Source organism: Saccopteryx bilineata, chromosome 9 (genome assembly GCF_036850765.1).
Source record: "Saccopteryx bilineata isolate mSacBil1 chromosome 9, mSacBil1_pri_phased_curated, whole genome shotgun sequence".
Lineage (NCBI taxonomy): Eukaryota > Metazoa > Chordata > Mammalia > Chiroptera > Emballonuridae > Saccopteryx > Saccopteryx bilineata.
Genome location: NC_089498.1, coordinates 23,028,583 through 23,053,364, shown reverse-complemented (window position 1 = coordinate 23,053,364; position 24,782 = coordinate 23,028,583). Strand labels below are relative to the sequence as shown.

Here is a 24,782-nt window from a genome sequence, read left to right as displayed (position 1 = left end):
CCCTCCTCTCTTGCCCAATCTGCCCCATCCTTCTGGCTTCGCCCACGCCTGGGAATCAGCCCAGCATTAGGCTGCCAGCTGTCCACAGGTTCAGGGGACCCAGCCCAGCTCCGGAGCCACCAGTCCAGAAGCAGCACACACCCCAGAAACACAGATTAAAAGTCAAGTGCCTGAACAGCCAGCCAGTAGCTGTTTGTGCGGGAACCACCCCCTGTCCCCCGGGGGCCCCTGGGAGAAGTGTGTGTGTCTAACAAAGACACACCAAGACAAATACAAATATGGACGGAGCTTGTTCCTGAGATGAATAGAAGGAAACAAGGCTGTCAGCTGTAACTAAAATTCTTTTCCCCCTCCAATCGCCCCTAACATGGGGTCTATAATGCCGCTGCTTACCTAGCAGTCCTGAAGACCAGATGGGTGGGGAGTGGAAAGCTCTTTGTAAACGGTGTGCATCGTGCACAGTCATATTAATATTGGGACAGAGCCCGAGGAAGCCACTCTCCTGCCTAGAAGGGTGGTATCAAACTGTCCCCGAGGGTGCTCAGGCTGGAGGGCAGAGGGCTGTTTGCCTTTTCATAAACTGGAACTCCGACCACCAGCCAAGTAGCCTGGGCTCTTGTGCCACTTAACAAAGAAGTCTGAAACTGCCTCTCTCCTTGATTTTCTCTTAACTACGCATCACCGAGGAACACGGACAGGTGAGCACTATACCAACCAGCATCTGGGCCAGTGGTTCTCAAACTTGAGTCTGCAGAAGGGCTTGTTCAAACACAGGTGTCTGGGCCTCACTCCCAAAGCTTCTGACTCAGTAGGTCTGGTCTGGGACCAAAAATCTGCATTTAACACGCTCCCAGGTAATTCCAGTGCTACTGTTCTACAGGCCGCACTTGGAACAGCAAGCCTTATAAGGCCAGACCTACTAAATCAGAATCTTCATTGTAAGAAGCTCCCTGAGTAATTCTTACACACCTTAAAATTCTAGACACGTGGCTCTAAAGCAGTCCTTTACCCTGGCCGCACAATTCTAACACTGGGAGCTCTGAAAATACCCACGAGACATGCTCAACTCATCAATTAAATCCGAAGCTCTGGGGATGGGGCCCCGGCCGTTTTAAAAGCTCCCAGGTGGTTCCCACCCACAGCCTGGGCTCAGAGGCAGCATGCTAAAGAGAGCAGGCACGCTGGGACTCTTTGGCTGGGACTCTTTTACAGCCACGGGCTGGTTCAGAAGACCTTCAGAGCACAGAGTATAAAATGGTGCTTTCCATTTAGTGAGAGTTCATATTTTTCAGCATGCTTTCACAACATTACCTGTGCGGCTCTCCCAATGGCCTTACAAAGCAGAAAGGGCATAAATAGTTATGCCCATTTTAGAGATCAAGAAATTGAGGCTCAGAGAAACTGACCTGCTCAACATCACATGGACAGACATGTAGCTGATGGTAGAATTGTACCTCCTACTCGGTTTCCTCTTTGCTATTCAAGTCTTAGAAAACCTGGGCCTGGCCTGTGGTGGTGCAGTAGATCAAGTGTCAATCTGGAACGCTGAGGTCACGGGGCTTGAAACCCTGGCTGGCCTGGTCAAGGCACAAATGGAAGTTGATGCTTCCTGCTCCTCCCCTCCCCTTCTTTCTCTCTCACTCTCTCTCTTTCTCTCTCTCTGCCCCCCTAAAATAAATAATTTTTTTTTAATCTTAGAAAATCTGTATACACACGTCTCAGTGAGAAACAAGTAGGCATCTACCCCCTGAGGTCAGAGCATCCTTCAGTCAAGGCTTCCTGAGTGTTTGCGGTCAGATTAATTATAAAGCAGTGTTGTCTCACTTTAAATTTGGGGAAACTGAGGCACAGTGGTGGTGAATAGTGGTAGCAAGAGTAGGCTAAGGGAAGGTGGAGAGTCCCTGGCTCCCACCCAGCCCTCTCTTTGTAAGGTTCACAGAATAGACTTGATACTTAGGTTAGGAGTGAGTGATGGTTGCCATGGTAACCATAGCTCTATAAATACCCATCCACGTGTGATTTGCTTGGTGGCCAGTCACCTCCTACCCCATAAGAGGATCATAGAAAAAGCAAACCGCTTGCCCAGTGCTGAAGTCCTCCCTAGAAAAAGGTAGGCAACCATCCCCCAGCCCAGCCTCAGATAAGAGGCAACTCCTGGGGAACGGGTGGGAGTTGCTCCAAGGGAGGCCAAACTAGCAAGGCCTTTTCCCCCAAATGGTAAAGGATGCCCCTCTGGGTCCTGCCACTCCTGCCTGTCTAGTCTCTGCTTCTCACCCTCTGCCTTCAGCTGGAATATTCACGTCATTCTAGTCTGGTTACCTCACCCTAACAGACCATTAAATGCTCTTGGAAAACAGGCCCATATCTAGAATGCGGCTATAGCTCCCTGAGCTCCACAGTGTTAAACTTTTCAGTTCAAAAAAGGCTTGATGAGCTGAACATGTCTGCCCCTTTGTTGGGGTACACTCCTAGCTTGGCACAAGGGGCTCACCCAGCCTCTGGGAATCTCCTGCTAGTCCTGCTGCTCAAGCCAGATTCAGGAGGGGCCCTTTCTCCAGGGGCACGATCCCAGCTCCTGGCCTTACGGGGGCTTCTCAGAGAGGCCCCCCTGCCCACCCTGTCAAAGAAGCCCAGGCAGTCATTACAGCGCCTCTCAATACTCTCAAGAAACAGACGCACACTCACTCACATGTCTGCCTGCCTCGAGCTCGGCCCACTTCCAAGGCCCGCTTCACGCATGCTCACAGTGCAAGCTTGGAGCCACCTCTCCAACCCCAGCCTCAGGCTGCTAAGAAGCTGTACCTGGACCCAGAGCTTACCTCCAGCTTTCTGCCTGAGAAATAGGAGAAGAGCCAGGTCACTGCAGGAAGTGACCAGGAAGAGAAAATGTACTTGCTCCTCCAACTCAAGAGTTAACATCAACTGACTAGATGACTTTCTTTTTGCCCAGAAAGCCCCTTCTCCTTTCTCTCCCTTCCTCCATTCTCCAACCCTGGCTGGCCTCACAGATTGTTAGGCACACACTCACTAAATTCCAACTCTCCCAAGAAGCTTTGTAGAAAACATCCTAGAAGAAAGATGACTACTCTATCCTGGGGGTGGGGGTGGAGGAACTCAAGTCTCATTTACCCAATTACAATCACATCATTCACTTCCCTGCAGACAAAAATATATCATTTAGCTCATGAGTCCTTCCATACAATATTTACTGTGGCTTCTCCACTAGAGGGCACCACAAAGGTTATTTATTGGGAATCTAAATTCTCAGGGGGTGTTAGGGGGAGAGTATGGGAAGAACACACACACCATCCCTATATTTCCCTCCACCCACCCCCCACAGCCCCTACCAGCCGCTGTTCACACTGGTGCTGGCCCAGATGCCGGCCCCTCCCGTGTTCTCTGACTACTGAATGTATACCCCAAAGACACGCAGTTATTAATCTTCCATCTCCACAGTGGCAAATGCCTTAGGGCAGGGCCAGCACCCCTAAAAGTCTAGGGCTGGCCTGACCCCTGCTTGTTGGCTAGCAAGGAGAAGTTCTTCCATAAAGCCGCCCACTTCCCCATCATACCCCTCCACTGGTCTTAACTACAGCTAGTACTCGACTTACGACCACGATTGGTTCCAACAGACCGGTCATAACACGATTTGGTCGTAAGTTGAGTAGGCTATATGTACAGTACTGTGAAATGATGTTATAAAAATCTTTATGTCATATTTTATAATTTTCTTTCATTATTGTTATATATCATAATTTTCTTTGTTCATTTTATGCCATTTGTAACATCTCTACACCATTTTGTTTCTTATTTTTACATTCGTCAGGTTTAAGTAAAACACTGCATTACCAGTACAACTGGTTTAATATTTGCAAATAATTGCAAATTTACAATTTCCTCTTGGTAGACATCTTGGGAGAGGTTTGATGAAAAATATCCAAGCACAACACAAATTGCTGTACCGAGTCTGGGATAACAGTTGAAATGGTGCACGAGGAGATGGTAGTGCTGCCGGAAGCTGGTCTGCACTGTCGTATGCCCAGCTGGGCAAGACGCGGAGCAGTTGTGGCTAGCGATTGTGGTTGTAAAGTCGAACGGTCGGTCGTAAGTTGCATAGGTCGTTAAGTCGATCAATATTTGTATTTAGCTCTGAGGTGAAGAGTTTTTTCTTTGCTATCTTTGCAGGAAATGGGTATATTGAAGGTAAAGAACTAGAAAACTTTTTCCAAGAGCTGGAGAAGGCAAGAAAAGGCTCTGGCATGGTAAGCCCCTCTCCCATGGCTTTTAGCTTGTCTGTCTCAAGTTATGCATCCCATCTGTGAGCCTGCAGCTCTGGTCTTTTATTTGTAAGGATCTTTAAAAAATGGAGTGCTCTCTAAAAAGGGTACATTATCTCAGAATCACTGGGTGTCTTGGATTGAGGGATATTCATGAATGGACCACAGGTTGAGGAACCCCTCAAAACTGCAAAGCTTTGTACCTGTGTACATGTATATAAAAATATTTTTTCGTAGTGAAGAGTCCATAGCCTATCTAAATTGCTCAGAGAGGTCATGACTCAAGAGTAGATGTCTAGGGAGTTTCAAGTGCTTTTATTCTAAATCAGAGTTTCTCAGTCTCGGCACTATTGACATTTGGGGACAGATAACTCATTGTCGTGTATTGTGGGATCGTTAGCAGCATTCCTGGCTCTCTAGACATTAGAAGCCTGTAGCTTCTTTCCAAGTTGTAACAATCAAAAATGTCTCCGTGCCCTGTCCATAGCTTGGTTGGTTAGAGCATCATCCCAAAGTACAGAGGTTGTTGGTTTGGTCCCCGGGCAGGGCACATACAGGAACAAATCGATGTTCCTGTCTTCCTCTCTCCTTTCCTTTTTCTCTAAAATCAATAAATAAAAATATTTGAAAAGCCTCCGGACATTGTCAAATGTCCCCCACAGTGGGAGCAGAATCTTCCCCATGAGAGAACCACTGCCCTAGAGCAGTGGTCGGCAAACTCATTAGTCAACAGAGCCACGTATCAACAGTACAACGATTGAAATTTCTTTTGAGAGCCAAATTTTTTAAACTTAAACTATATAGATAGGTACATTGTTATTAACTTAATTAGGTACTCCTAAGCTGGCCAAAGAGCCGCACTCAAGGGGCCAAAGAGCTGCATGTGGCTCGCGAGCTGCTGTTTGCCGACCACTGCCTAGACCAGCGGTTCTCAACCTGTGATATTGTATAATAAATATGTATTTTCCGATGGCTTTAGGCAACCCCTGTGTTTTGGTCGTTCAACCCCCGCCGGGGTCGCGACCCACAGGTTGAGAACCGCTGGTCTAGACTAACAAAGCATCCTCAGCAAGGACCTAGAGGAAAATGGAGAATTGCTCCGAACCAGTGTCTGAACCAGTGGGGCTGGCTGACCTCATGTGCGGAGGTGCCAGACCACCGTTTTTAGCCTGCCTGAAGTGACTCCAAATCCTGTCCCAGCCCCTAACAACAGGGATGTCGTTCCCCCGTGCCAGCATGGCACTGCGGAATTCACCAAAGCCTCTTGGAGGAGTGTCTGAAATATTGAAAAGGTGAGGTGATTGGAATCACACCTGGTTCTCAAATATACGGAGTCAGACCCAATTCCTCCACCAGCTCCTGAGGGTCCTTTGGGGGTCTCCCTGCTGCATGGCTGTTCGCCAATCCACTGCTTATTAGCAAGTCTTTGTGGAGCAGTTTGAGTGATGAGTCACAAAGCCACCATTGAACTCCTGGTTCAAAGCTTGACAATTGTGCTCCAGTTAGGAGGAGATCCAAGCCACAGGCTTAAGCAATGCAGGTGACTTCCTGTCACCTCTCATTACTAATATGAGGAAGCCTGGGCCGCAGGAAACAGGCTTCACAACTGATTCTGGGGTCATGGGGTAAGTGGAGGACTATGTTTTTAGGAAGTACGTCACTTAGATATTCCATTAGTTATCCATTCATTGATTGCTTCTCATACATGCTATGACCAACGACTGAACCCATAACCCCGGTGCACTGGGATGATGCTTTATCCACTGAACAACCCAGCCAGGGTATGAAGTGCTTCAAATCTGAAATCCTTCTCAGTCATTGCCTTCCTCAGGTGGCATCACAGGTGATTTTCAAGTCTACCCACTACAATCTCAACTGACATCATCCCAGACTGGTTTAAGTCCTTTTCGGTCCAGAAGAGCAGCAGTTGTATGGTAGAAAGAATATTGGCCTTGGAAGCAGGAGCCATAAAAGTTTAAATTCTGGCTCTACTAACTGGTGACCTCAGGAGAAGTCACTTCATCTCAGCTTCCATTTGTGTGTAGCTGGATAGGCTACTCACCTCATAGGGACTGTTATAAAAAGTAAATAAGGTTACCACATATATGATAAGGGCCTAGGATCATCCCATGCACATTTGTAAATGTACAGCAATAAATACTGATAAATATTGGCAAATTGAGACCAGTTTCTAAGGTGGAAAGCATAGAAGGGATGCAGAAGAGACTCTAAGAATCAGAATTCTCCATGGCTCTATCCTAGGAAGCCCACAGCCCTCCCCAAAGTCATCAGATAAGCAAACAGGAGGCATCAGCTGCTCAAGTAGATTCATCATTGTCTAGGGATGAGGAAGAGCTCATTAATGCAAATAATAAAACAGCTGTACCCCAAGCCAAGAAAAGGTTTGAGAACTTCAAGAGAGCCTTACATTTAAGATAGGCAACGAGGGCTAATGGCACTTTTGAAGTTCTTTGCCTTTCTTAAGTTCTTTCTTAAATTGCCCTGCAACTATATGAAGACTCTCTCCTCCCATTCCTCCTGGCATAAAATCAAAGTGAAAAATAGTATGGAATTGCTAGTTAGTCTTTAAAGAAGAAAATGCTCAATGCACCTTGCTTTGGTGGAGGGCTTAGATCCTATCGGGGGCCACTGGATTAAGTCAGGTTTTATCAGAAGCTGCCTCAGTAAGCTGTGGGGGCCTCAGTTCCTACATATAAATGATTGGAGCCTTGCCCTCCTGATAAAGGTTGTGGTTTAACCCATCTCAAAGAAAGAGGGGCATGTTTAATTACATGGTGCAGGACACCCTCACATGTACTGTTCTTCCTTGAAAATGATGTGACTAAGCCTTGAACAAGACACCACTGGACTTGGAGGAATCCTGAAAAGGGAAAAGGAACAGCCCTGATCACTCAGGGCATTGGCTCAACCTGGTTCCCTGCCTGTGTATTAGGGCTCAAAATTATTCCCCCCACTGCTGCACCAAGAGGGTGAGAGCCACGGCTCACGTGGGCCCCAGCGGCAAAATCAGCCCCCTTTGTCTCTCCACAGGTGTCCAAGAGTGACAACTTTGGGGAGAAGATGAAGGCGTTCATGCAGAAGTATGACAAGAACTCAGATGGGAAAATCGAGATGGCAGAGGTAAGTCCTATTGTCCACAGGCAACGCGGGAAGGGCCATGTCACCTGTGCCTCTGCCATGTACAAGCATCCATCTAGGGCTCTAAACGAGGTGGTGGCCTTAAAGCTCCACCCCCAACCTCAGCACTTAGGCTGACCAAAGGGGGCTTTTTCTGTTCTCACAAGGAAGGAAGCAACAAACGGCCTAAGACAGGGACGAGACTTTAAATGCTCTCGGGTCCAACAGGTATTCTGAATGTGTGATGGAGGGAGGGTGAAAACTGGGGAACGGGAGAGTTCATGCCCCACCTAAAGGCATCCAAAGGCAAAATTTTTATAATATATGGGTAGGCAAAAGTAGGTTAAATTACCAGCCATCATTACCTAAAAGATAAATCATAAGTAAGGATATAAAATAATAACAAGACAAATAATACAAATTAATAATACAATAATAAATAATAATACAAATAAACTGTTTTGCATACTCACAACTATAAACCTACTTTTGCCCACCCTGTATATATCTCTAATATATAGCATGTATAATTTATATGCATATATTATATATAACATGCATACATACATTCATATATAAATAGCTATATACATATTATTAGAAGATAAATTGAGGTATGTTAAAAATTTTAAGAGTTGTTTTGAGCAAAAATCTATTGGAATTGGACAGCGCCAAACTGGAAATGGTTAGGAACGCTCTACCAACAGGAGCTGAGGGAGAGGCTTTTACATAGAGGAGGTAGAAGCAAAGCAAGGAAATTATCTGACTGGCTCTCGCTTAAATGGCTGCATTATTTGGGAAAGCCTAGTTGGCTGTTTGTTTAGGTTTTAGTTTGCTTTCATGGGCTACTAAGACATTAAGGACCCCTTGTTTATTTAACAATTCATTTACACATATACACTCCTACATACACTTACATAAATGCATGTGTGCACAGGCCAACCGAACACGTCTGGCAGTCAATCATTTTGCAACCCATGGTCAAGGGGTCCAGGATGATGAGGGCATAGCTCCTCCCCGGGTGGATTGATTGGGCTGCCACCATAGGTCAGTGCCCTAGAAGCAGAGATCCCAGCGATGACAGAGATTCCTGTGTGTGGGGTTTACTGAGGGAGAACTCTCACGAAAAAGGAACAGAGGGCAGCAGGAACGGGCAGAGGAAGGGCTCCAGTCTTGGCTGGCTCTCAAGGGGAGCTCTGGAGTGTGGATTGGTCCCACGTTGAGACAAGGTGTGGGATGGTCCTTTGTATCCCCCTGTCAATCAGTTGTTGATGCAGCTGGGGGTGGGTTGGGGAGGATGGCTGTAGCAGCCCCAGTTTGGTGGAGGGCAGTTCTTCAGGGGCAGCTATGAGCCATTAGTGGTCCTCCTTCATAGCCGCTGAGGGGTGGCCCACCAGCCTAATTAAAAGGGATTTGGAAATGCATCGAGAGCATCCATTATAGATGTCTAAGCTGCAAGTCTCAGAAAATCCTGACTCAGGAAGACTTAAACCAGGGGTCAGCAGACTTTCTGTGAAGATCCAGATTTTGATTAAGTGTTTTGGGTTTGTGGGCCGTACAGTCTCTGCCACCACTCTTCAGATCTGCCATCGTGGCACAAAAGCAGCCAGAGACAATTGTAAGTGAATGGACATGGCCATGTTCCAGTACAAATTCATTTACAGATTTGGCCCAGGAACCACAGTTTACAGAATCCGGGCTCAAACTATAAGAGGCTCCTAATGGGAAAGGCCATGGGCAGGGCTGACTCCAGGTGAAGGCCAGGTGTCCAGCTCTGCTTCTCTGCCATTCTCTTGGCTCTGTTCTCTGCCCCTGAAACAGCTTCATCCACAGACCGGTAGCAAAGTGGCTGCAGCAGTTCCAGACATCACACCCACATAAGATGCAGAAGGGGCTCATCTCATTTGGTCCCTCAGAACATCAAGGAAACCCCTCCCAGGAGTACCCTCAGCAGACCTCCCCTCACATTTCATTGGCCATGACTAGGTCACATGCCTGCCCATAAACCAATCACTTTCAAGGGAATTAAGATTAGCACATTTAACTAAAACTAATCAAGTTTTGCCCATGACGGAGGATGCAGGGAGCAGAAGACGGGGGAAGGCCAGCTGGGTGCGTAGCCAACAGGGTTTGCTGCACAAGAACACTTGCATTTTTTAAAAGTCAGGTTTGTTGAGGTATAATTTACATAGAATAAACTCCATAGATTGAATCGATTTAAAGTGTAAAATTCCATAAGTTTACACAGTAGTAGACAGCCATGTAATCACCACCAAATCAAGATTCAGCATTTCTGTCACCCCAAAATTGTCCTTCTCCTGGTGCCGAGCACCCTGTGCTAGCAACCACCAGTCCCAGGTTCGTTTGCATATTTTAGGAAGTTAGGAATAGTTAGTATGCTTTGGAGTCTGGGCACTTGGCACCACTCTCTGTCCCTGCAGCTGTTGATAACCTAAGGTTTGGGGTGACAAAGATGCCCTTCTCTGAATATCCTCCTTCCCCTTTGAAGGGCTGTTCTCAGGAAGGAAGCAAAAGGCGACTCCCGCACTGCCTTGCCACTGGCATTTTCCATTATTCCTCCAGGGAAGTCCGCTCTGCTCCCTGGCAGGGCCTCCATAGCGTTACTGTCTCTCTCTGATTCCCACAGCTGGCGCAGATCCTGCCCACCGAGGAGAACTTCCTTCTGTGCTTCCGGCAGCACGTGGGCTCCAGCGCCGAATTTATGGAGGTGAGGCCAAGAACTGCCTGTCCCCCCTGCCCTCCCCCCGCCCCCGTGTTCAGAACCAGGCCCACCCGAGTACCTGGGAGACGCTAAACCCCTTGGAGCTTCACTAGTCCAAGTGTGGTCCATGGACCAGCAGCATCAGTGTCACCATCACCTGGGTGCTAGTTAGAAATGCGGAGTCCCCAGCCCACTGAATCAGAATCTACATTTTAACAAGATCCCCTGGTGATATGTGTGTGCATTAAAGTGCGGGGAATAAGGCGAGAAGGAAGCCTAGGTCGAGTGCATTTGGAAAATGCTGTGTAAACGCTATCGTCTCTTTGGGGATTTGTCACAGATGTTTGCATATCATGGGTTCCAAATCCTGCAGGAAAGAAACCAGTTTCACTCAGTTTGGCTCTGGGATCGCCCATGCTTTCTTCTCACACAATCCCGCTAGTGTCACTCAAGGTCGGTCCCAAGGAGCAGGCTTGGGAAGGGTGGATTTATGTATTGTCCTCAAACTGGAAACGCCTGGTGAGAATGCCAGTTTCCACTATCTTCCAGGTTTGATCTTTGACAGTGGTCTGGACTTCGTTGCCCCCCTTTTAAGTGGGTGTTGCTGTCTTTGCCATAGAAATTCTTTAGATCACGTGAAAGAGGACCTACAAACTCAAGTGTCTTTTGAGTAAAATTCAACCAATGGGTTGAACTATGTGTAATTGCTGATATTTAACTATTTTTTACTTACAAAAACTGGAGATTCCATATGGTCCAACCAAATATATTACTAATTCTGATGGCCAACAAACCACTGGTTACTTCTTTCTCTTTTTCTGGGGCCCTACACCATGGCCATTCAGTGTGTGTGTCCCTCAGAGTGAAATTCCACCCAGAACCAACAGACACTGCCTACTATGATAAATGATGGCTGACTGGTCTTCAACTTGACTCGAGTTGCCATTCATCGTGCTAAATCTATTTCCAGCCACCGGTAGACCCCTATCCGTGAGTTACTGCCTGAAACAACTAGCGAGCTAGCCGTAATACCCACACTGCATAGAGTTCTCCACATATGGCTGGTAAGCCGGTCGGAAATAACCTATTCTCAGGGCCAAAGAGTCATTTTTTAAGTGGCAGCTTGCCTGAGCATCAGATAAGGATTTCATTTTATGGTGCTTAAAGGATTTGCTCCAGTTTTTTTTTCAGGATGGCAAAATTCCATAAGCTGGTAATTGACATTCTGGAGTCTGTTCTCGGTCCTTCTCATGCCTGTCGAGGGGGAATGTCTGTGTGTACTTTAAGCTTGTCGGGGTGCTGTTTTTGTGAGGGTCAGTGCTTCTGCCCATGGAAAAGGGAGCGGTATGTCTGACTGCCCCTTTCCCGATGGGGAGACAGCCGAAGGTGGCCTCGATCCCACCTCTGATATGGAAAATGAGGTGATCATAGCTTGCAGGGGGCTGAGATGCTTAAAGAGGAGCGAAAAGAAACATAAAAACCCTCTCTCTCCCTCGCCCTCTCCCTCCCTCACGCCCTCCTTCTTTCTCTCTTTCTCTGTCTCAGAATGAGTGGTTTCTGTGTAGTTGACATCATTCCATATTCTTGCCTGCCTTTTCTTTTAAGCCCCAGTATAACTGCTGAGCCAACACCCCTTCCCCGAGTTTCCCCGGACCCCACCGTCCTACAGTGCCATCCCCTCTTGGGGTTGCCCATTTGTTCCGTTTTTATCAGCTGGAAACATGAAACGGTCCCTCCGTAGCCCTGGAAGTCATGTGCTGTCAGATAGCTCCCATCCCGCTGCTCAGCACAACATTTTAATTTCTAATTTTAGTGACATCTCAGGATTTCTCTGAGATTTAACAAAGCCCAGGCCTCTTAACTCTTTTCCTTGAACAGAAAGAGAATAATGACCCACTGATGGATGAGCACAAAGTGCTGGAGGGGGAGAGAAGTGAGCCTGGGAATGTGAGGGGTGGGGGTAGGTGCAGGGAGGGAGGAGGAAAGAGAGGGAGGGAGGGAAGGAGGTTAGGTCAGACCAGCTGGGATGATCTCACTCCAGCAGCGCCCGGATGCTTTGCTCTGTACAAAGACTGGGCTCCCTTCAGCATATCCTCCGTTTAGACAATTTCAGGGCTGCCTGCCTTTTTTCCAGGCAAGACTCAACCTACATGAACTAAATTCTAATGTACTAAATGCATGCGGGGGGGTTGGTGAGGCCATATTTGAAAACCTGCATGTATTTCTTAGTACTTTCTCAAGGGTGGGCTTTCTGGGCATGGGAAGGAATATTCTGATGGAATCAGGCATTTTTTCCTCAGAGAAAATACACTCCCCTCATCAAATACCATCAGCCCAAGTCGTCTATAAGCCCACCCTTTTATTGGGTCTGGAACTCTAGAACTCTAAAACTCTATAAAAAATTTTTTCTAGAACTCTATAATAAATAAATATCAGGATCAAATTTCTTGAGCCACTACTATATTGGGAGGATTACACAGCCTTGTTTGCAGATATGGAAGGAAGATCCTAAAATATCTAAACTCCCACACTCCTGACAGTTAAAGGGGGAGTGATGTAGAGAAGTGGGGGAGGCAAGAGATCAACTCTGGGGAAAGATTTAGTGCTCACTGACCCAGAAAATCAAGTGTTGCTGGTGCCTATGTGTGTAGTTTGGAGCTGAGGGAGAAGGAAATTAAAATCAAGAAAAAACTTGAGGAAAAAAATCTAAGATACACGGCCTGACCTGTGGCAGCACAGTGGATAAAGCGTCAACCTAGAACGCTGAGGTCCCCGTTTCAAAGCCCTGGGCTTACCTGGTCGGGCACATACCAGAAGCAACAACTAGGAGTTGATGCTTCCCACTCCTCCCCCACTTTCTTTCTCCCTCTCTCCTCTCTCTAAAATCAATAAATAAAATCTTTAAAAAAAATTTAAGAGCGGCCTGACCTGTGGTGGCGCAGTGGATAAAGTGTTGACCTGGACTGCTGAGGTCGCCGGTTTGAAACCCTGGGCTTGCCTGGTCAAGGCACATATGGGAGTTGATGTTTTCTGCTCCTCCCCCACTTCTCTCTCTCTCTCCCTCTCCCTCTCCCTCTCTCTCCTCTAAAATGAATAAATAAATAAATAATTTTTAAAAATTTAAGAGCCTGACCAGCCAGTGGCACAGTAGATAGAGCATCAGCCTAGAACGCTGAGGACCCAGGTTCAAAACTCCGAGGTCACCAGCTTGAGCGTGGGCTCATCTGGCCTGAGTGTGGGCTCACCATCTTGGGCACAGGGTTGCCAGCTTGAGCGTGGGATCATAGGGATCATAGATGTGACCCCATGGTTGCTGACTTAAACCCAAAGGTCACTGGCTTGAAGCCCAAGGTTGCTGGCTTGAGCAAGGGGTCACTAGCTCAGCTGAAGCCCCCACCAGTCAAGGCACATAACGAGAAGCAATCAATGAACAACTAAGGTGCCACAACGAAGAATTGATGCTTCTCATCTTTCTCCCTATCTGTCTGTCCCTGTCTGCCTGTCTCTCTCTCTCTAAAAAAAAAAAAAAAAAAAAAAAAAAAAAAATCTAAGAAATATAAGCAGGCACCAAAATAGACCAAAGATTTAGAAGTCAGGTTCTCTGGGCCTTTTGTCAGGGATACAGGCAGCGCCCTGCCCCAGCCCCCCGCATGGTATTCCCTCCTCTCCACCAGATGGCTTGGGTGAAAGGCTGGGGCCTCAGAGCAATTGTACACAGCACCATGGTTTCTCAGGACCATTGTATTAGTTAACCTATTGGTGCATAACAAATTACCCCCCAAATTTAGCAGCCTAAGGCAACAAACACTTGTTATCTCACAGTTTCTGTGGTCAGGAATTTGGGGACCGCTTAGTCAAGGGTTCTGGCTCAGAGTCTCTCGTGAGATTGAGGTCAAGATGTCAGCTGGGCTGTGGTCACCTGAAGGCTGTACTGGAGCTGGAAGTTACTGTTCCAAGGTGGCTCACTCATGTGGCTACTGGCAGTTCCTCACTACATGACGCCTTTCCATGGAGCTGCTTGAGTGTCCTCCAGCACGGCAGCCGGCTTCCTCCAGAGTGAGTGATGCAAGAGTGAGCATGAGAAGGAAGCCTCAGTGCTTTTATTACCTGGTCCTGGAAGTCAAACACTCGTATCTGCCATCCTCGATTCATTAGGACCAAGTCACTAAGTCCAGCCCACGTTCAAGGAGAAGGGAATCAGGCTCTGTGTTAAAGCCACAACAACCATGTTTCCTTGTTCTCTTGTGTAATGGCTGCTCCTGCTCAGACGGCCAGAACAGAGAGGAGGGAGGCGGTCAGACCCATGTCACCTGCTGAAGCTCTGCTTCCCTTTGATCTCCCAGATGCGGTGGTCAGCATGCAGTGCCCTGGTTTCTCATAGGGACCCAGCATATGCATCAGATAACCGGGCTCAGATCGGAGCCCAGACCAGTATGGAATGGGATCCAGAGAGGGACTGATCATCCAGGGGTCACATGCTTGCCTCTGGAGAGGGGGCCAACCCTTCGTGAACCATATGGTTTGAGCATGGGAAAGAGATTGTTGAGAGAGAGAGAGAGAGAGACAAAGAGAGAGAGAGAGAGAGAAAGGAAGGAAGGAAGGAAGGAAGGCAGGCTGGAAGGCTTTTATAAGAAAGGGGGGGCAGCCTTGGGACAGTCTAAACCGACTGATTATAATACCAATTCTTTCCCTCCTCATACACACCACCATATGCATCATGATAGAGGGATGAAGAAGGGAGTGCAATGAAGAGTAACCAAACCTGTTTCAGCCCCTTCCAGAGGGCTCTATCCTGGCTCCCAGCCCCCACCCAGAAAATGTGAAGCTTCCAGAGCAGTAAAAGGACACCCTACATACTCGGCAAAAATCAGATCCGCCAGATCCTAGTGTTAGCCCTGGTAGACGCTGCTAACCTCAGAAACTGTAACCCTGGTTAGAGGATGATCCAAAAAGAGACCCAGACGTTTAGCCAGTTAGAGTGGGGAGACCTTGTCCCTGAAGTTTTCTTCCTTCTCTATGTGACCTTGGCCAAGACACTTTCCCTCATTTCTTCATCTGCAACATGGCGAGGACTGAGCTAGACCAACTCCACATCCCCACCCCACTGCAATATTCTTAAATATCAAGACTGACCTGAGTCCATTAGAGGGGAATGGAGGGAGGCCTACAGATGTCAGCAGGTCTTTGCGAATAGGTTGGCATTCCCATTGCAGGCTTGGCGGAAGTACGACACCGACAGGAGTGGCTACATTGAAGCCAATGAGCTCAAGGTAGGATGGGCCTTGGGGAGGGTTTGGAGGGCACAGAGAATGGGGCTAGGGCCAGAGTGGTGGTGGTTTAAGGAACCTGGGGAAGGAGGCGACATTGGGTGAGAAACATGGGTTTTGGTCAATTTAGGAAGACTCAGGTCTGACTCAGGGCAACCGTGTGACATCAGTAGCATGGAGCTATAGGGCCATAGAGTTCAACCAAACCCCACTCCTCTGCACGTGGTAGCCAGGACAGGCACCCTCCAGGCCATCCCAGCAGACTGGCCTTCTGGCTTGTACATCTACCCCGGTATTCCGCTGGGACCAGTGATTCCCCAGGCACTGCTTAGCCCTGTGCCCTGGGCTCTCTGAGGAGCCACAGCTAGCTTCTACTGCCTTTACTATGAGGTAAGGTTGACTCCAGGAGCCGCCTCCAAGGTCACTCCACAAGTAGAAAAAGGTTAGGGAATTATGAGGGAAGTTAACTACATAAATGTCATGAACTAAGTGACTGGCTGCATCAAGAGCTCTGAGGAGACCTTTTGTCTTCCAGGGATTCCTGTCTGACCTGCTGAAGAAGGCCAACCGGCCATATGATGAACCCAAGCTCCACGAGTACACCCAAACCATAGTGAGTGGGCAGAAGTTTCCTCCTCCCCGGGGCACAGGACCTAGGCTCCAACCCAGTGGGATTCTGGTTTGTGGGGTCTTTTGTTGGCTGATTCTTTGGGCCCAGGTGAAATGACTCCTAGTGGCAGCTGGCAAAAGGTACTCTAGCTGATGGCCCCAAACAGCCTCTCTCTAAGATTCTCACTGAGCCCAGGAGAATCTGTTTCTATGACAACCTCCACAGCACTGGCGAAGATAAACTCAGAGATGGTGGGCCTTTGGGGCTGGCCTGCTGTCCTCTGCAGTATTCTCCCTGAGGCGGGGACAGAGGAACAGTGACGGATTTAGACCAGACTAGTCACTGGCCTCCAGGTGACCTCAGAGACCTGAGCATGCTCCCCCCACCTCCCTCCCTCTCCAGTAAATGGGGGTGGCAGAGCGAGGTCCCACGTGAAAGGAGGTCAAAGCAAATAACCCAAGCACCTCTTTGTGTCCCCAACAGCTACGGATGTTTGATTTGAATGGCGATGGCAAACTGGGTCTCTCGGAGATGTCCCGGTACGTGCCTGCCCACAACCCGTGTCCTGTGCTACCATCCCTATCTCGTAGGTGACAGGCCTGGTTGCATGAAGCCCAAAACAAAGCTAGATAGAATCGTGACGGTCAACACCTCAGTGTGCCCGTCCCCCTCTTTTTAGAACTTTCCACTAATCTAAGATTAAGGTCGCAGAGCTTGTTTCCATAACTACAGACTCTGCTTCTGCAAGCCCCCAGGTGCGGGCAGCACGCGCCTCTGCTCTGCCTCCTAATCTCTGCTCTCACGTTTTCTTACCAGACTCTTGCCTGTTCAGGAAAACTTCCTGCTTAAATTTCAGGTAAAAGGGCCACGTAGCCTCCCCGGGCTCCTCCCTTCCTCTTACCCCTCTGAACCTCACCTTCCAGGCTCCTGCCTTCTGACACGCAAGCACGCTCACGCACGCTCACGCAACACACAGCGCTTGCTTCTCTAATACCTTGAACCTTCCAGGGCATGAAGCTGACCTCGGAGGAGTTTAACGCCATCTTTACGTTTTATGACAAGGTAAGAGGGAGGACAGGGTGGGACGGAAACGCAGGCCAAGTGGCTTCACGTCATCTTTAGGACTAGAGGAACTGCCATGGGGCAGCTTCGGCTGTGTGGTTTCTTCCTGCCCCTTTTGAATCTCCCCAGCATCTGCTGCTGTGTGAGGGATTAAATGTCATCGCAGTTCATGGCCTGTGGATCCTTAAAAGTACCAGAGAGCCTGACCTGTGCTGGCACAGTGGATAAAGCGTCAGGCTGGAATATTGAGGTCGCTGGTTCCAAACTCCAGCCTTGCCCGGTCAAAGCAGATATGAGGGGCAACAACTATGAGTTGATGCTCCCCGCTGCACCCAGACTTTCTATTTTCTCTCTAAAACCAATAAAACTTTTTAAAAATAAATAAATAAAGTACAAGAGAGAATAGTTTATGGTAGAGAGTTTTGTTCAGAACTTAGATTGTTGGGGGCCAAAGGGAGGAGGTGCTCAGTACTGCTCTCCTGGTTCAGGTCATGATGCCAGTTGTTTTTTCTAGGATATTGAGAATGAAGGGTACCCGTCACCCCTCCCATAGTTGTCCCCTGCCCATGTGACTCCCAGTGGTCTTCCTTTTTTTTTTTTTTTTTTTTTTTTAGCGAGGGAGAGACAGAAGTCGAGACAGACAGACAGGAAGGGAGAGAGATGAGAAGCATCAACTCATAGTTGCGGCACTTCAGTTGTCCATTGATTGCTTCTCATACATGCCTTGATGGGGGGGGGGGGCTCCAGCTGAGCCAGTGACCCCTTGCTCAAGCCAGTGACCTTGGTCTTCAAGCCAGCAACCTTTGCGCTCAAGCCAGCTACCATGGGATCATGTCTGTGAGCCCATGCTCAAGCACTCAAGCCGGCAACCTCTGGGTTTTGAACCTGGGTCCTCAAGTGTCTCAAGCCAATGCTCTATCCACTGTTCCACCACCTGATCAGGCTCTAATGGTCTTCCTTATAACCGAAGGGTTGTGGGGGTAAGCTTCAGACCGCCCCTGTGTTCATCCTGACACCTTACGGGATGTGACACTCAGCTAAATGCTTCCTGAACCTCATTTATATTTTCAATGCAAATTAAAAACACCAGAATGAAAGGCTACCACAAGTTTTCCCTGAACTACCCCGCTCCTGCTTTGACTGGTGAAGCCAGAAGCCATTTGTTATTTTGGCACTGCACGGTCTTCAGACCTGCTTTTGCACAGAGTAAGGGGAAGGTTGGAAGGATGAATGGGAGGGGGCTGCGTTCTGGAGCTCAGTACTGACTCTGGGCTCGCCACCAGGACGGAAGCGGCTACATTGATGAGAATGAGCTGGACGCCCTTCTGAAGGACCTGTATGAGAAAAACAAGAAGGTGAGCAACCGCGCCCAGGGGCCTGGGGCGAGGGGGTGGGAGGTGGAGGGTGGTAGGGTGGAGAAGTGTCTGGGAGAGGGGTGGAAAGGAGCGCCATGGAGTGCCCTTGACTCCCCTCTGATCAGCCAGAACAAGGCACTAACAGTTTTTAGGTGGTTGTTTTGTTTCTGGTTGAATGATTTCTTGGTTGGTTTATGGTGTTTTGTTTTTTACTTAATTGTGATAAAATACACATAACACAAAGTTTACCAACTTAACCACATTTCAGTGTACAGTTCAGTGCTATCAAATGCATTTATGATGTGCAACCCCCACCACCATCCAGCTCCAGGACACTGTTCCTCTTGCAAAACGGAAACTCTATACTCATTAAACAACAACTCCCCGGCCCCTGGCCACCACCATTCTACCTTCTGTCTCTATACATTTACAACTATAGGTGGGACCTCATATAGGTAGAATCACACGGTATTTGTTTTGTGTGCGTGTGTGTGTGACTGGCTTATTTCACTTAGCATAACATCCTCAGGGTTCATCTGTGTTGTAGAATGTATCAGAATTCCTTCCTTTTGAAGACTAAGTAATATTCCACTGTGTCTACGCCACATTCTGTTTATCCATTCATCCATGGATGCCACTTAGGTTGCTTCCTCCTGTTGGCTGTTGTGGATGATCCTAAGGCAAGGGCCATTTTGATTGGCCCAGCTCATTGTCAGCTGCTTTGCCAATAAAATAAGACTTTTACACAAGGAGAGATTTTGGAGAGTAGAGCCCAGTGGGAGGTAAGGGAATTCTGAATCAATTCATTGTAGAGCCTGGAGCTGGGCAAGGGGCTAAAAGGAGCCATGAAAGCATTTGTTCCCCTCAAAGAAAATGCAGAGATGGATCTCCTTTACTTTGCCTGGCCTGTTGCCTGCTGGACAGACCCCCCCATGAGGTCCCCGAGGGCTCAGCTTGGTGCCCTGGATGTGAGGGGTCAGGTGGGACAAGAACCAGAGGCGAGCCTTCACCTCCGGGAAAATGTCGTCCTCTGAGTCAGAGGTCTTGCTGCTTCCTTTAATTAGAAGATGGACACTGTAAAATCTTGTTGTCTAACTGCCTTGGCTGCCAGGCAGGAGCTAAATTTACTGCTCAATTTCAAGGGGGAAAAATTCATTGTAGTCTCTGAGTCTGTCTCCCTTTCAGATTGCTTTCCATCCTCTCTTTCTTTATCCTGAACATCCTCCTTCATGTCTTTCATCCTACATTTCTTTCTTTCTCGATGTTACTTCCAATTGCATTTTGAAAGGGGCAGAAAATATTTTTCCCAGGAAGAAGAAAGTATCACCAAGTGTTTGAACGTGGTAGACTTTTTCCTGGCACTAAATTCTAGGATAAACTTATTTATGCACTTTTATGTACCCAAGGAAGCTTGGGCATCATAATAGAAACTATGTTTAACTGTAGTAATTGTATTGATAAAGCATAATTATTCTCCACGTGGCGGTGCCTTAAGCCCAAAGTTTACTGACCCTGAAGGCATGCATTAATCCTCAGCAATGACGTGAATTTCCTGGTCATCACTTGACTAGGCTCTTTTTCTTGATTATCACCAAAGACATATGGCTGCACAGGTGAGATGTGGAAACAAACAAACAAACAATCAGGCATTGAAGGTTAGAAAACAAGGCTGTTCATAACGTTGTTTACTCAGGAACCTTCCACCTGTAGCCAGATTCAGATTTGGCACCTGGGGATCCAGGGGATGAACCTGTGGAGAAAGAGAGCTGCATGGCTGTAAATAACAGCACCTGAGGCCCCAGCCAGGCAGCTCATTTGGTTCAAGCATCATCCCAATACACCAAGGTTGTGGGTTCAATCCCCAGGCAGGGCACATACAAGAATCAACCAGTGAATGCATGAAAAAGTGGAACGATGCATCATTGTTTTTCTCTTGCTCTCTCCCTTACCCTCTAAAAATCAATAACAATAATAAAAAATAACAGCACCTGAGTTGGGAAGGGAAAGGTTATTTTTGGTGAACCCACATGGCAAATGCATGTTCCATTTTGATGGTACATGGGCTGTAATCTGTTTTCTGAGCAGAGTCATGTTGGAGGCTCCTGCGGGATAAGCTCATGGAATCAAACTTCAATATTTCTTAGTGCTCCTAAGGCAACTGCAATGTCCCCAGCCTCCAGCAAAACTTTTAGAGGCAGGGAGTAAGCAGCCCCTCCCTCAGCGCTGCTGGCTCCAGATGCCACACTAAACTGGGAGGAGGGGCGCCTTCTCAAGCTGGGAATTAACATTTGGGGTTTTTCCCTTGGTTCCTAACCAGGCACACCCCAATGTTATCATTAGGTGACATTTCCAGGGAATGTCCCCCCAAAGCTGGAGATGCTTGCAAAGTTCCTTAAGGGTTGGGTGCTGGCACAAAACCAGGAATCAGTGACATGAGGAGATATCCTGAAACAACGAAAAAAAGAATGACCTTTTGAGTACTAAGAGGTGGTTGCGGACAGGTGAGCCAGGTAAACAGAGCGACTTCAGGACTCAGGGGACTAAGGATATTTATGGCTGTGAGTTGGTCCAGTCCTTTAGGACATACCTTAGTCTATATACTTTGGTTTTCTCATTCGCAGAATGGCAATAATGACCTGTCAGTCTCAGTCTGAAAGGAGATTTTTTAAAAAATACCTAAGGACATTTTCAATACAAAAGGAGGAGGAGGAGGAAGGAAAGAGGGGAGGGGATAGAAAGAGGAAAGAAAAGGAAGAGAGGGAGGGAAGGAGGGAGGGAGGGAAGAAGATAACTGTTTAAGTGACTTTGCAATGTGGGTGATGACTTTGCTGTATTTCAGACCCATGGGCTATTTGCATCCAAAGCAATTACTATAAAGCAAGTACAGGAATACCTCTGAAATATTGTGGGTGCAATTCCAGACCATCACAAAAATGCGAGTAGCTCAATAAAGTAATTCATAATGTTTTTGCTGGTGGAGAGTCTTGCCCTCAATGTGTAAAAACAAACAAACAAAACCCCACAACATCTGTGAAGCACAATAAAGAAAAGTGCAATAAAAACGAGACATGCCTGTATTCACTGTAAGACGTTAAGGGTTGGTGTGCTGTTTAACCCTTTGAGTAGTACACACACTCATGTGTGTCCTCGTGCCTCCTGACCATCCAGGGTACGATCGTACATGTATATCTTTAAACTTTAAGCTGGAGGTACACAAGAATTGCACGAGATAACAAAAATTATTTTAAAAATGTGTCGGCCTCCATTTCTTATGGGACTATGGACATGTATGTTCATGGGTCACCTCAGTGGCTTCTAAAGGCCTGGAGGAGCCGGTGAACAGGAAGTAGGCTGGTAAGCTTTGCTGCTGGAGGAGACGGAGGTTAGAATTCCTTGTTTAAATGGGTGAAGCTTAGGAAAATGAGGTCCAGGGGCTTGGAGAACCTGGCATTCTCCTCCTCACCTGCAGGGACACAGCTTGAGTAAATGGAGGCCCACTGAGGTGGATGAACTTCTAGAAGTTCACATAGATAATGGCTGTCACCAGAGTAGCTTCTGGTTTTTGGATGCATGCTCTGTGTCAGGTACTGGGCTAATCATCCCCTCCTCTAATCGTTATGACTCCTCAGTGAGGCAAGTACCGTCAGTGTACCCATTTTACAGATGAGGCAGCTGAAAATCGAGTTAGATGCTTTCCCCAAAGCAATGCAGACAGTTAAGTGAAGAAGTTTCAACCCAGGTCTTTCTGACTCCGCAATCCGTGATTGGTCTTCCTCCGTGCCACCTGTACTGTGATGGGATGAGAAGGTTCCAGCAGGTGTATTTGTGAATGAGTAGGCGGTCCATCTGGGTGGTGCCACCCACAGAGCCTGCTCTTACCCTCTCTCTTTGTCTCCTAGGAAATGAACATCCAAGAGCTCACCAACTACAGAAAGAGCATCATGTCCTTGGCCGAGGCGGGGAAGCTCTACCGCAAGGACTTGGAGATTGTCCTCTGCAGCGAGCCCCCCATGTAAAGGGGGTACAGGGGCTGCCTCTCCACCTCCCCCAAACCCTGCCCCTGCTGCCCCGCCACTTCTACCCAGATCAGGAGATCATGAGTGCCCTCCCCCACCCCCACCCCCACCCCCACCCCGCCCCTGCAACCTGCGCACACCAGCCTGCAGAGCAGGGAGAGGGGGAGGATGGGCTGCAGACTGACGGGCCTCCTGGAGCCCCACATCAACCCAGCCCTGCCCTGACCCTGACCGGCATGCCCTCTGCCCTGCCTGCAGGGGGTACCGATTAATGGCATGGAAGGTGGGCAGGACGCAGGGGGGATGGTCCCTGATCCTCTTTGCTGTGATGCATGAGCTCATTTGCTGTATGATTTAGGCTTCTACATCCAACAGAGTGGACCCTTCCCCCGGCTCCCCTCCGCTTCTCCCCCACGCCACCCTTCACCCCAAACTCCCACGTTCCAGCCACCACGTTGCTAACGGTAGCTGTCTCGCAGAGTTCCTGTCTGTGGAGGGCGCCAGCCCTTTCCTCGTCTTCTTGACTCAGCATGCCCCTTTGCTCTTAGGGTTTCCTGTCTTCTTGTTTACCAAAGAAGTTTACAGTCAATAAAATGGAAACGGTCTGCTGTAGAAGCTCACCTCATTCTGGTCAAGCGGTCAGTTTCTCTCTGCAGTGAGCAGCTCTTCTTGACCAAGAGGGAGCCTGTACTCGTGCCAGCGGAAAAGGGTGTTGCCCCCCCCCCCCGGGGGTGGGTAACCACTAGAAGCAGGGCGTAGGATCCCAGGCTCTGGGCTTTGACCTGCGTGTCCTGCCTGCCTTTTCATCCACCCGCCACTTCTTTGTTCCACATTTGTTCCTGCCATCTCCGGTATTGTGCTAAACAGTTTATGGGGGTGTTTCTCTCAATCCTTGGAGAGAGGTGCTGTGATTGTCTCCACTGTACAGACAAGGACACTGAAGATAACAAACCCAAGGTCTCATGGCCAGTTGGGGCCAGAGCCAGGTGTGAATCCCTCAATTCTGATCCACGTTCTTTATTACAATAGGATAGCAATGTGGAGGAGTTCTAGACTGCCACAAACCTAACTCCTCCTCCTCAAAGAGCACTTGACCCCACAACTCATCAGCTGCCGCTGGCATAGGACTAGCTGAGCCTCTGGCACCACAGAGCTCTTAGAGATGTTAGAATAGGAATAACTGATATTTTAATGCTATCATTTATTGACTGACTACAAGATTCATTTTTTGACATTTCCTCATCTAATGCCACAACAATCCCATGAGATAGATGGATACCATTTTCAGATGAATAAATTAAAGTTCAAAGACATTAAATTTGTTCAAGATAATACAACTCCTTGTGACAGAGCTAGGACTCAAATACAGGCTGGTCTGACTCCAAGGTCACATTTGGCAGTGTCCCTGTATTCAATATGCAGGACCCACCTGGAGCAATAAACAGACCACTGAGGGGTGGACGTACCTGCATCAGACATAAGCCCCATTTCTTCCCCAGCCACATGCCTTTCTGAGAGAAGCCATCCTGTCCACAGCTGGGATGGTACAGCCCAGTGAGCCACCATCTGACCTGTCTACCTGCCCACAGCCCTCTAAGCCTGTGGGGATCATGTAGTCCAAGCTGGGCCAGGGAGAGTCCCCGGAATCTCAGGGTGAGGTCCATTAGGGAAATGCAAGTTAAAACCACAATAAGATACCACTGCACACCAATGAAAAACCAAACCTAATTTTGAAAAGTTTTATTTCCATTTACAAAAGCGGAGTCTAGTAAATTGTTGTGGGTTGTAGGGAGCTAAAGAAGAGAAAAGGCTTACAGATCTGGAAAGCAGAGCATTAAATCAACAATACCAATAGTTTAAATGAATAACCACCACAAGGAAATTCCTACATCCCTTCTACAGTCCTATGTAATTCCTTCTTGTTCCATTTCAGGGGTCCCCAAGCTTTTTACACAGGGGGCCAGTTCACTGTCTCTCAGACCGTTGGAGGGCCGCCACATACAGTGCTCCTCTCACTGACCACCAATGAAAGAGGTGCCCCTTCTGGAAGTGCAACAGGGGCCAGATAAATGGCCTCGGGGCTGCATGCGGCCCCCGGGCTGTAGTTTGGGGAAGCCTGCATTCGATCGTGGATTAGCAGTCTGCTGTCAAGAAGCCATCTGCTTCTGGACTAACAAGAGCCCTGGAAACCCTGACCCTGTCAAGGAGTATAGTCTGAGAGTTGCTGATCAGTGTTTTTCAACCTGTTTACACTTGGGACCAGTAAAAATAGGAGAATTATTTCAGGGATTGCCAAGACAGAAGTCACCCTGAGCATAAGTGAATTCCCCTAAGA

The 24,782-nt window shown here is 48.1% G+C and overlaps 1 protein-coding gene across 1 annotated transcript in view; it reads left to right on the top strand.

The window, feature by feature from the left end:
- The window catches only part of CALB2 (calbindin 2), a 28,534-nt gene extending 5,467 nt beyond the window's left edge, over window positions 1–23,067 (top strand). Inside the window, exons 2-11 of the mRNA XM_066243784.1 lie at window positions 4,186–4,262; window positions 7,329–7,418; window positions 10,063–10,143; window positions 15,351–15,407; window positions 15,940–16,017; window positions 16,498–16,553; window positions 16,831–16,870; window positions 17,023–17,076; window positions 18,360–18,431; window positions 22,331–23,067. Of these exons, the coding sequence (XP_066099881.1) occupies window positions 4,186–4,262; window positions 7,329–7,418; window positions 10,063–10,143; window positions 15,351–15,407; window positions 15,940–16,017; window positions 16,498–16,553; window positions 16,831–16,870; window positions 17,023–17,076; window positions 18,360–18,431; window positions 22,331–22,447 (722 nt within the window). The 3' untranslated portion in view covers window positions 22,448–23,067. The remainder of the gene's footprint in view (window positions 1–4,185; window positions 4,263–7,328; window positions 7,419–10,062; window positions 10,144–15,350; window positions 15,408–15,939; window positions 16,018–16,497; window positions 16,554–16,830; window positions 16,871–17,022; window positions 17,077–18,359; window positions 18,432–22,330) is intronic.
- Window positions 23,068–24,782: the final 1,715 nt, after the last annotated feature.